Source organism: Brassica oleracea, chromosome C2 (genome assembly GCF_000695525.1).
Source record: "Brassica oleracea var. oleracea cultivar TO1000 chromosome C2, BOL, whole genome shotgun sequence".
NCBI lineage: Eukaryota > Viridiplantae > Streptophyta > Magnoliopsida > Brassicales > Brassicaceae > Brassica > Brassica oleracea.
Genome location: NC_027749.1, coordinates 15,612,120 through 15,624,417, shown reverse-complemented (window position 1 = coordinate 15,624,417; position 12,298 = coordinate 15,612,120). Strand labels below are relative to the sequence as shown.

The 12,298-nt window shown below is 29.8% G+C and overlaps 1 protein-coding gene across 1 annotated transcript; it reads left to right on the top strand.

Moving 5' to 3' along the window:
- Positions 1 to 939: 939 nt before the first annotated feature.
- On the top strand, positions 940 to 3,731 carry LOC106326097. The gene is made up of 4 exons (XM_013764124.1): positions 940 to 1,041; positions 1,367 to 1,404; positions 2,571 to 2,834; positions 3,217 to 3,731. Exons 2-4 carry the CDS (start codon positions 1,369 to 1,371, stop codon positions 3,250 to 3,252), a joined length of 336 nt encoding a protein of 111 aa, XP_013619578.1. The 5' UTR covers positions 940 to 1,041; positions 1,367 to 1,368; the 3' UTR covers positions 3,253 to 3,731.
- The last annotated feature ends 8,567 nt before the right edge of the window (positions 3,732 to 12,298 follow it).

Genomic DNA, 12,298 nt, shown 5'->3' with positions numbered 1-12,298 from the left:
GAATAGCCTTAAAATGTTAGGTTGAGTTGTTTCACTGCTTCTATAGCACGAACTGAACAGAAAGCATGTGGTCCAATCTTGCTTTTGACATAACTGTTTTGTGCTACTGGAGCTATCCACCTTAGATTGTGTTGTAGAATATCTTATACTGCAGGTGTTATGAAACCTAGACTAATATAAGTGAGAAAAGTTAACATATGCAATTATATTTTTGTTCTTAGAGAGTATTTTACTTTAACGAATGAGACTGAGATCATTTGATAATGCGTTTAGCTTTTCTGCTTGTAAAGGTCGAGGAGAAGAAAATATACAGCAGAGTTTCACAACATTCCAATATATTTTCTGCTTCTCCTTTTGTTTTGAATTTTTTCGGTAAATAAGAAACCAATTCGTGAAAAAGTAACTCATGGGCGTGGAAGAAATTTGATCCGCGAACCAAAGCCCAACATCTCTTGTGAATGCGCAAAGAAAAAAAATTAGGTGCAACACTTATCTTTTTAATTAGGTTTCTCTTTCTCGTCAGCTGTTGTGGTCGGCTTTTTTTTTTTTTTTTTTAAACACCAACTGTTGTGGTCGGCTATCACTAGAAAGATATTAGTTTTGCCCTTTTTTTCTTATTAGTTTATAGAACCAAAACTCACCGGCTGATTGTTTGAAGATTCTGCACTAGTTTCTGGTTTTTGATTTTTCAAAAACCAATTTTTATCCAATCATGATTTTGACAAATAGATTTCCTATTTTTTAGGGAATCGGGTTTTTGCTTCATTTTACTCTTTCTTTTTCAAAAACCAAAATCCCTATTCTATTGGATTCTCCTTAAAAAAGCTAGTACAAAAAAAATGATTTTTTTTCTCTTTTTTTTGTTAACTAATTTTAGCTAAATAATATACTATATAAGACAGAGCTATTTCACTACAAACACACAAAGCAAAGCAAATCAAACGTAAACCTTAAATAATGCATCCAAGTGTCGAGTTTTAGGAAGCTTGCTGATCATACACATTTCGTTTGAAATCTTCTTCTCTACATCCAATCGAGAAGGTATTTTACTCCCTGGAAATAAATTTTTATAGTTATCTATTAATAAATAAATATATATATATAATATAGTTATGGTTATTTTTATTTTAAAAATTATGGATGTACACATTTTACTTTTTGTTTTAAAGGTACGGTTTCTATCTATATTATATCTACAATAGAGAATTAAAATTTTATTCTAAAATATAATTACAGCATAAATACATGCATTGTTATATAATTATTATAATAACATGTACGTAGGAATTACCTCTATAGCTATTAGTAGTTTATTTATAATATTAAGTTACATAAGTTTAACTATTAATGGTGTATTTTCTTATAGGTATGGCACAGCAAGGACAATCATCAAATGGCAAAGAGGTATTTATTTACTAAATAAATTATTTTAATTAACTGATTATATAGTTTAATTGGCTAACTTATGTATGATATTACTATTAAAGGGAAAAATACTATGGAAAGTTCATATATTTCTTGAAATATATGAAAATGAAATGGAAAAAATAAATTGACGTACCGGTCCTTTGAAAAAAGAGATTAAAACGAGAATTAGAAACGAATTTCAAGAAGCAACAGGTCAAAATCCAGAATGGCTTCCATTCAAAAACAAATTTTATTCTATAAAAAAATGTATGACATTTATCGCCGATTGGGCCGTATGACTGGGGTTTCATTTCACGAAACCACAAAAGCTATTCAAATGGATGATGAATGGTGGAAAGATCGTATTCTGGTAATCTTTAAACATCATAACTCATCACCTTTTTTTTAATGTATAATAAATTAATATTAATTTTTTTTTTTAATTTAGGAAATATCTGATGCTGCAAAGCTCCGGGCACACCCCCTCACTGTTATCGACATATTGGATCGACTTTTTGGAGGCAAACACATTTCAACCGATGATGATATTATCCAGGTTCTGGAGTGGATCAGAATACCGAGTCTGAGACTGTTACCGAGAATGAACACGACACTGTGAATCTAGAAGATGATTCTGATGTGCCTTTAAGAAACCAAAAAGAAACACCGTCTTCCTACAACCAGAGTCCAAACAGGTGTACAGAAACACTTCGCGTAGTTCATCTTCAGCACGTAAACGAGGAACATCAAAGGTTTCATATGACTTCGTGACAAATGAAGCCTATATGAAACGAACAAAACTTTATGAACGAGCCCAAGATAACAAGCTTGAACGTGCAATTGCCTCATTACAAAAACTCCCAGGTCTTCAATATGACTCTTCGTTATATTGGGGAGCAGTGACTGTGCTTCAAAGTAATGAGACACATGCACGTGTTTACCTTACACTACCCGATGATGATGCTAGAATTAAATATCTCGAAAGAATGACAGGAATCGATCGAGAAGCTGAATAAGAAAATTAAAAAATATTGAATAATTTTCTTTTGTCGTATTTTATTTCATGTTTGATTTTGAATAACTATTTCTTGTTTTTTATTTTTTTATTTATCAAATAATATTTATTTATTTTAATACATTACTTTTTGTTTTTTTTTTGTTAGAAAGAAGCATTTTACCGAATGCTTGAAGATGATGAAGCAGAAGATGGAAGCATTAATTTTGGAGAATCCTTCATCGATCCTTACTCTGTGAGTATAGAAAGGCAACGCATGAACCTGGATCCAGAACGTGGTCGAAGATATGTATATGAATTACTTCACGGCCACGACGTACAATGCTATAACATAATTCGAATGTATCCACCGGTATACATTCAGTTATGTGAAAAGCTTAAGGATGATTATCAGTTGAAGGAGACTGACAATGTAAGCATCGAGGAAAGTGTTGCAATATTCCTTAACGTATGTACTCAAAATGCAACTCAGAGGTATGTTGGGAAGATATTTGGTCTTTCATAGGAAACTATAAGTAAGAAATTCAATGAACTGTTGAGTGCTCTTGATAAAATGGCAGTTGATTTGCTTATACCTGGTCCAAATGAGCTCACGCAACCTCATCCTAGGTTACAATCCAATAGAAATTATTGGCCTTACTTTAAAAGATTTATTGGTGCAATTGATGGAACACATGTTCCTGTCATTATTGCGGGAAAAGATTCAGAAAAATATTGGAACAGGAAAAGTGATACCAGTAGAAATGTTTTAGCTATATGCAATATGGACATGTTGTTTACATATGCATATATAGGTATTCCGGGATCAGCTCATGATGCAAAAGTTTTAGCACTAGCTATGGAGGGACCTCATCAATTTTCAACTACACCTTTTGGAAATATTATTTAGGAGATTCTGGTTATCCTCTTCGACCTGGATTTCTTACTCCGTATAGAGGGAAAAGATATCATCCTAGCCAATATGATGGAGCTAGTCCGCCCAGTAGTTATAAAGAAATGTTTAACAAACGACATTCTTCGCTGCGATCTGTTATTGAAAGGACTTTTGGTGTGTGGAAAGGAAAAGGGCGGGTTTTAAGAGAGAAGCCAAGATACAACATACATGTTCAAAGAAGAGTTGTTGCAGCTACAATGGCTTTACATAATTTTACCAGGCTATCAAATTTAGGAGATTTTGATTTTGATTCGGACTATCCAACTGATAATGTACCAACTGAAGACTCTGATTCAGATGAAGACGAAGAACATAAAACACTCATGTGCACTATATGGAAGACATTCGAGATCAAATTTCTGCATCTTTATGGGATTCAAGATACATTTTTATTTTATAATTGATTTTTTTTTGTTTTAAAATATTTTTTTTTAATTATGTATGCTTTGATGATAGTATTTTATTTTTTATTTTTCAATAATAGATATTTTACTATCATAATATTTAAAATTTATTATTTTTAAAAGCAAAAACCAGAAACAAAAAACCAAAAACCACCAATCAAGTTTTTCGAAAAACCAAAATCTACTGCAAAATCAAAAACCAAAAACTAAAAACCAAAAACTAAAAACCAAGAACCAAAAGCCAAAAACCAAAAACCAAAAACCAAAATCTAGAATCTAACAAAACAATAATCACCTTAATTTGTATTGGTATTTGCAACACTAGGAAAAATGTAGATACACCAAAACTTTTTAAAATTTAGGAAATCACAACGGTTATCCAACCATAGCCTTGAATAGAATAGTGAGCAAAAAATATTTGAACGTAATTGTGAATTAGGAAAAGTTTCAAAAAGAATTTAAATCTTGTTACAATTTCCAATACTATTAACTACTCCCTCCGTTACACAAAGATAGATTTTTAGAATTTTCACACATATTAAAAAACACATTAAACTACCATAATAAATGTATTATTTTCTGTAATTTTCAATTTTCAATAACTTTTAATCAATAGTAATTCAATAAATTCAATTAATTTTCTTGAAGTTTACAATTTTTCATAGAAACACACAAAAAAATATATTTTTCTGAAACAAACTTTTTTTCTAAAAAGTCTATCATTAAAGAACGGATGGAGTATTTAATAATTCTCTGGTCACGTTATACATTTTTTATATTTTAAGCTTTGGTGTTATTCACTTAAGATTTTAAACTTTATTAAAATTTAGTATTATTGAAAACTAAATAATCTTCTAAAAATTGCATATAGATTTATTTGAAATGAATTATAATGGGAGGGGGCGTGTGGACAGTTTCTTTTCTTCTCTCTGAAGGGTGATTTTGAAAACCCATTTCTGCATTTCTTCAATCTCGTCGATCTCTTTAGGGCGACCGGCATTTGTGTCTGTGGCTCTCCCCCTCCCCTTCATTAATTAGTTTTCAATCATATAATTTCACAGAAACAGTTGTGAGAGCAATCCAAAACAAAAGCATGAATCTGTGTTTTTATAAGATTTGTTGCTGAGTGCAATCTCTAAATATTACTTTCGATATCTTTCAGCATTTATTGCTGAGTCCTTGTCAAATCTGACATATATTGTTGGTTTTGTTGTAGTTTCCGGTGGTTATCATAAGTGGGTGATGACTATCCGATGTTTAAAACAAATCTGAAATCTTATCAGATTTGTTACGGAAACAACGGCCACCAGAGAAACCGCCATGGATTCATGCAGAATATGATCTAGAGATAGAAGCAAGACGGAGAAGAAGAAAACACATGGTACAAGATGTAGTCTCAATCGTACAATCGTTGAAAATTGGTCGTTCCAATATTTATTTCTTACGGTTGAATCAATACATTTGATTCTAAACCAAAGAATATATATAGATCTAAATTGGAATAGGGCCGATGTAATACAACAAAGAGAATCATTGTTTATAATGCGACAAAGATTTGAAGATCGCAAGAAAACTAATAGAGTTTTTACTCTATTAATCAAGACCTCTCAAAGAGAATCAATCTTAAGTTATTCTATGTGTTCTATCGTTTTATGTATCATTTTATTTGTTGTATTTTTTATTTGTGTAAAAAAAAAGAAATGAATTATAATGAAGTAACATTAGGATTGTGTTCAAAAAAAGGAAAAAGAAGTAACATTAGGACATTATATATGTTAAAAAGAAGTTTAAGTTATATTGCAGAGATTTTAAAATCTACACTATTGAGCAAACACTAAAAAGGAAAACCTATGATAATATATATCTTATATACAATTACAAAATCATTTTTCCTGTTCGTTTAAAATAAAAAAAATCGCCATAATTTTAGTTTTCATCGTGATGTTTAGTCAAACGACAGTTCAAGAGAAAAGTACCAGGAATTATTGTTTTTCATGTTCGTCAAAATGTTACCTTTCACAAATAGTAAGAATTGCGTCAGTATTTTTCCTATTATGACAAATTGGAAACAACTTCTTTTGGTTTCCTTTAGAAATTGTCTTGACTTTGGTGTGTCAAACAGTTATGTTATTAACAATTTTCAATTTATAGCTAAACAAATATTGTTTATATTGACTGTATGTATATTCTTTTTTTTTACTGTATGTATATTCAGTGGTGGATGTACAACCAACAAGGGTGGGGCATCTGCCCCCTACGCATTTTATATTAAAAAAAACAATTTTTGTTTACTATTTATAATGAATTTTGGAGAAATTGGTCACCCTTATAAAATCTCAAATGTGGAGTTAAAAATGTCGTTTTTCTTTAATGTGTGAAAATTCCTAGAAGAAAACAGTTGGTAAGTAGTGTATTTGAATAGAACTGTAGGGATATGCTAGAGATTCATTCCTAGCGTGTATGGGTTATTTTATTTGCCCGTGACCCATCTCAGAATCGTCAGACCCAGACAAAGACGCAACTCTGCTTTTCCTGTCTGACCACACTTTTTTGTTTATTTAAATTTTAGGGAAAAGTTTTATAACTTTTTGCGTCAGTTTCCGGAAAATATATGGTTCTGAAGCTCTTTTTTATAGTTTTCAAAAAAAGAAAAACGGTACTACAACTTTTTGAAATAAACCTTCCAAATTTCTTTTAAAGGAAATTGTATCCTCTATTAAAAACATAAACACAAATTCATTAACTAACTAACTAACCTTCTAATCAAATTTTCCAATTTTTGGTTATTTGATACCTTTTGAAATATTTTGTTAGTTTTCCTTTTCTAATAGTTTTCCAGATGTTTTTACAATTAACGTGCTTATCATCAATGAACATTATGCCATGAAATGGAACATTTTATTTTAATATATTTAAAACCCATCTTGTTAATCTATAATATTAAAACGGGAAAATCGCATTTTAAACATTCATAGTGTCAATTTCTATCACTTTAAACACTGAACTTTTTTGACTAGCACTTTAAACCTTCAAATTGACATTTTTATCATAATTAACCTCCAAAGACGTTTTTCTGTTCATAAACGACCGTTACTGTTCATTTTATTGGTCAAAATGATGACGTGTCGGTTTTAAAAAAAAAACAGAAAATACAGAAAAATTCGAATGAAATTGGAAAAAATTGTAAAAAATTAAAAGCAAAATTAAAAAAATCTAAAAAATTCAAAAAACATTAAAATTAAAATTTCAAACTTAAAAATAAAACAAAATATTAAAAATTCAAAAATAAGATCTAAAATTAAAATGTCAAATTTAAAAAAGAAAATAAAATTTTAAAAATTCTAAAAATTCTAAAATAAGATCTAAAATTAAAACTTTAAACTTAAAAATTAAAATTGTAAATATTTAACCAAAAAAATTATATTTATTTTAAAATTCCATCCAATGAAAGTGACTGTCACTTATGATGATATCAAAACTTGCCACCATCAAAAACAATATATCAAAACTTCCTACCATCAAAAACTTTTTTTTTGATAATCCGGATATCCAGACACCTTACATAACCCGACTATCGCCTAAATACACTTCGCAGAAAGCATCTCGGGAGTCGCCAATTTTACCCTATGTTAATTGATGGTGGCTACGCGCAGGACTAATAATTCTCTCAAATAGATTATTTTGAGTTTTGTTCCAAAAAAAATTTTCTTAAAAAAGAAAATGACCAAAATATTTCATTAAAGATGCAAAAGACTCTTATGCTCTAAATATATAAATACAAATAAATAAAGACAAATTTCAATTTTTTTAAAAAATATTTTAGCTCTTATTTTAGAATTTTTAGAATTTTTAAAATTTTATTTTCTTTTTTAAATTTGACATTTTAACTATAGATCTTATTTTTGAATTTTTAGAATTTTTAATATTTTATTTTATTTTTAAGTTTGAAATTTTAATTTTAATTTTTTTTTGAATTTTTAGATTTTTTTTGAATTTTGTTTTGAATTTTTTACAATTTTTTCCAATTTCATTAGAATTTTCTGTATTTTTTTTAAAAGAAACTAACACGTCATCATTTTGACATGTAAAATGAACAGTACCGGTCAACGATGAACAGGAAAACGTCTTTAGAGGTTTATTATGATAAAAATGTCACTTTGAAGGTTTAAAGTGCTAGTCAAAAATTTTTAGTGTTAAAGTGTTAGAAAGTGACACTCTAAGTGTATTAAAACACAAGACCTTTTTGAGATTTTTTTGTGTTTTGTAAATATTTACAGTCATGCCATTGCCTTTTAAATTAAATCACAATTAATGTGTATTAGTTACCTAAAAATCAGTAAAGATAATTATTTAATTTTTACTGATTTTTATAAGTTAAATCTTTTTACTGATTTTTCATAAATTTAATTTTTTTACTGATTTATTCCTAACTATATGATCCTAATTAATTTTGACGAGTGCTTTTTATTTAAAATGATTTGATTTCTAATTAAATGCACACTATAAAATCCTTCAAAATTGAGACCAATACAATACATTGTGGCATATTAGCATAATTTATATTGCTTTCTCTGTACATTAAACAAATGCATCATGCTTTTTAATTAACAATGTGACACAACATCTTCATTATATAAAAACCTATATTACATTTATTTGCTTTTACCCATTCACATACTTTTGATACATCTTTTTATTATAATTTGTTTCAAGTTATTTTTACTACAAAACAATTACACTTTAGGTTTTAGGGTTATGAAATATTAAACCCAAATTGTACTATATACGGGTCGCAGGTTAATGGTGAACTTTTGAATTTTTATTGAATTTTAAGATTATGAAATATTAAACCTAAATTGTATTATATACATGTCCCAAGAATTAATGACAGACTTTTGAGTTTTTACTTGGTTTACCAGGTTTTATCAGGTTTTTAATTAATAGAGTTTTCCCTGAATCCAAACCGTATTATATATGGTTCACCGATTAACCTGTTCGACTTCGAATCCAAGTGATATATGAAAACACTACCGTGGAATATGAAAATTAATAGGTCAAAATAAAAATAAAAACTTCTCAATAATAGACATAACACATCAAATTTTTAAGACCAAATGTTAATTATTTTGATATTCACTAAATAAATTTTTTATATCAGATATATTACACTACATGCAAATGAAACAATCCAATGTACGTGAACATTATACTATGCTTAAATAATGTTCGGGATGATTTTGTAGGATTGTCTTTGACAGATAGATTTTTGCATCTGTTGGATTGTATGCTTTTAGGTGAAATAACTGCCGAGGCAAGAGTAAATGTGAAACACCCAATCTCGAAATTTTAGGAAATATGTTAAAATTTTAAGTTAAAGTTAAATAATTTCCATCAAATAAACTAAGAAAATAACTAGATTTTATTAATGAAATATGACACCAAATACTGTACCGTTTATAGGCTACGACAATAATGTTGTAAATCTCAAATAATATCATCTAACTCATAAATAGGGATGTTAACTACAGGGAGTCATAAATCATGATTCGATGATCTTTGATAGCTTTGTGCTCCAATCCGTACAATTAATCTTCACATGCACCACAAAAGATACATGAGTATACAATTTCTTTGGTGAGGGTGCTCAATTTTTCCCACATGCAACTCATAACGTAAACAATCCATTTTACATATTCAGTTCTAACAACTTAACACTTCGTTTTAATCATTTCTTTACCTAGCCAATTTTCTTAATATTGTCATTTTCACACTAATTAGCCATTTTACACATATGACCGAAGGTCACCAATCTGATGGTCCATACGATTAAAGGTCCACTCATTGGAAGATCCACATGCCTTGAAGGTCCACAGAATATATGGTTCTTACGATCGAAGGTCCATCGAACCGGTGATCCATACAACACATATGTTCATCCTACCAAAAGTTCATGGACTCGACAATTCATACACATCATCAGTTTAACATTTCCATATTTATCTTATTCGTAAATTTAGTTCTTTAACATTTTATCAATGTTTTGAAAACCAGATCGGACTTGACTCGGCATTGTAGACGGGTCAATGGTCGGACCGGTCCAACCGGGTTTTAAATTTTATATTAAGTAACTATATATATATATGTATAACTAAAAATTTATTTTTATAGAATTTTATATCATTGTTAGAATCTTAAAATGATATGAAAATAAAGTGAAGACTTTAAAAATAATATAAAAAATAATGAAAAATTATTTACTAGATAGAAATTTAAAAACAATATGAACTTCTTTATGAAATCTTTTTAAAATTTGCAGTTTTTTTTAAAAAAAATTGCTTGAATTTGAAAAAATCGGATTTTAATATCGAACCGGGTCACCGGTTTAACGAGTTTTACTTTGCCGGTATAACTAAGATTTTGTTTTTAGTACAATCTGAAACCGGTTAGAAGGCCGAGTCACGGTCCGACTGCCGGTCCTGTCTAGTTTTCAAAACACTGCATTTTATCTTAATATGCATTAAGCAATCAAGATTAAACCATAATTTTCCACAAACATAGTACTTAACAATTCAATCACTATAAAGAAATCCATCATGTATTTCCTAAGAACAAGAAGAATGTTCTTCCAACGTTGAAGAATCACCTAAGAAGAGCGAAGACAATTGTCAAACTTGTCTTGCTTAGAACATGCATTATCCAGCAGCCGAGCTTTCCTTAATTGACTTTGCGCTTCCGCTCTTTTCTTACTCATACCCCTATCTTTCCATGATCGGTTACAAAACGAACCAATGTCGGTTTAACCGTTTAAGTGTTCACGGAAAATTCAGTAATACTAAGAAAAATAATTATTTATTCATTTTAAACGCTTCTAAGAGTTCCAACACTTTAGGCAAATAACTTCCTTACATGAAAACCTCACCGATCATATACTTTTAGAAACAAAATTATTGCGAGCGCATATCATTACAAAATGTATGCCCACTAGAAAAATGAGAAGTTGCTTCTTTGGAGGACTTTTTAAGTCAGTTCTTTGCATGCTGCTGCTTCAGGTGTATTTAGATTTTGTGCATGAAAAAGCGGAATTAATGCCATTTAAAGAAATAAGGATTTTTTTTTCCGAAGGCTCTATGGTACCAAAGTTAGATAATGATGAACCAAGAATGGTAGTTTAAAAAATATGTGTGGGTTAAAGTAGAAACTACATCGAGAAATCAAAGCTACTTAGTGCTTGGCTATGTGTAGGATAAAAAGAAGATGTTTAGGAAACGAAAAAACTGGGGTATGTTTTATGGGTTTTCTCTTACACTACAATTGATGATGATGTGTCCACCCATACCGGATTGATAAACTCGTAGGATCCTTCCTACACGTGACAAATTCAATCCACTTGGTGATTATGTGTTATTTTTATGAGAACTATCACTACATCAGTAGCAATGCTAGATTGAAAACTTTTCGGGCTGAGATCATGAAAGTGTTTCTGTGGGTCACATGGTTTTTGTGAAAAACAAAAATGACATTTGTGTTTGAAAGACGTGGATACCAAGACAGTGAGATTGTCTCAAAAGCCAAAGAGGAAGCTGAATCGTGGTTTATGGCGCACGAGCTCAACGTGTTAAGAGGAACGTAAAATTAATGCTGAAGAAAACAATGTCCTCAGAAGGTAGAAATCTCCTCCTAATGCTTGGCTCACATGTAATATGAGGGCAACATGGGCAGCAAGATCTAAGGTTGGAGGAGATGCTTGGGTATTGAGAGTCCAACTCAGTATGTATTGATGCACAATGCATGTGCTTTCTCAGCCCTAACCTCTTTACATGATTTGAAACTTTGAAGTGTTTTTGTGGACTGTTAGATGTATGATCATGAATAATGAATGTATACTTGGAGTGATAACTTGACCAAGGAGATGGCCATCTTTCAAGTTTCTATCTTTGGAAATCATGATAGTCAGGGAAGGTATTGAGTGAGTAAGTAAAGAAGATAAATGTACCAATGGAGGGGCTGATCTCATTGTCCAAGGTGTCACCTAAAAAACCAAGTCTTGGTCATATGTGGTTGTAAATGCTCCGCAATGGTTAAAAATGTTCTTTGAGACGAGAAAGTCTCACCCTATACATCGTTAAACTGGCGAAAAAGATGTTTTTTTTTACTCTTTTTGTTTTTTTATATGATGTTTTAGAAGATGTTTTTGTTTCAATATGTATGATGTTTTTAAACTTTTTTTATGTAAAACTATTAAAATAAGTGTTTAAAATAATAAATGTCAATATGTTGTTTTTGTCTTATTAGTTCAAAAAATAGCAATGATTAGTCATTTTTGGATATTTTTTAGGGCAAATTTCCAAAATAACACATTTCTAAGTTTATATCACAAAAATAGCATTCAAAAAATAAAATGACCAAAATAGCACTTTTCTAAGTTTATCCTTTAAAAATTTTAATTTTTTAATTTTTCAAAATTTGAAATCTTATCCCCAAAACCTCATTTTTCAACTCTAAACCCTAAACCCTAAACTCTAAACCCTAAACCCTAAA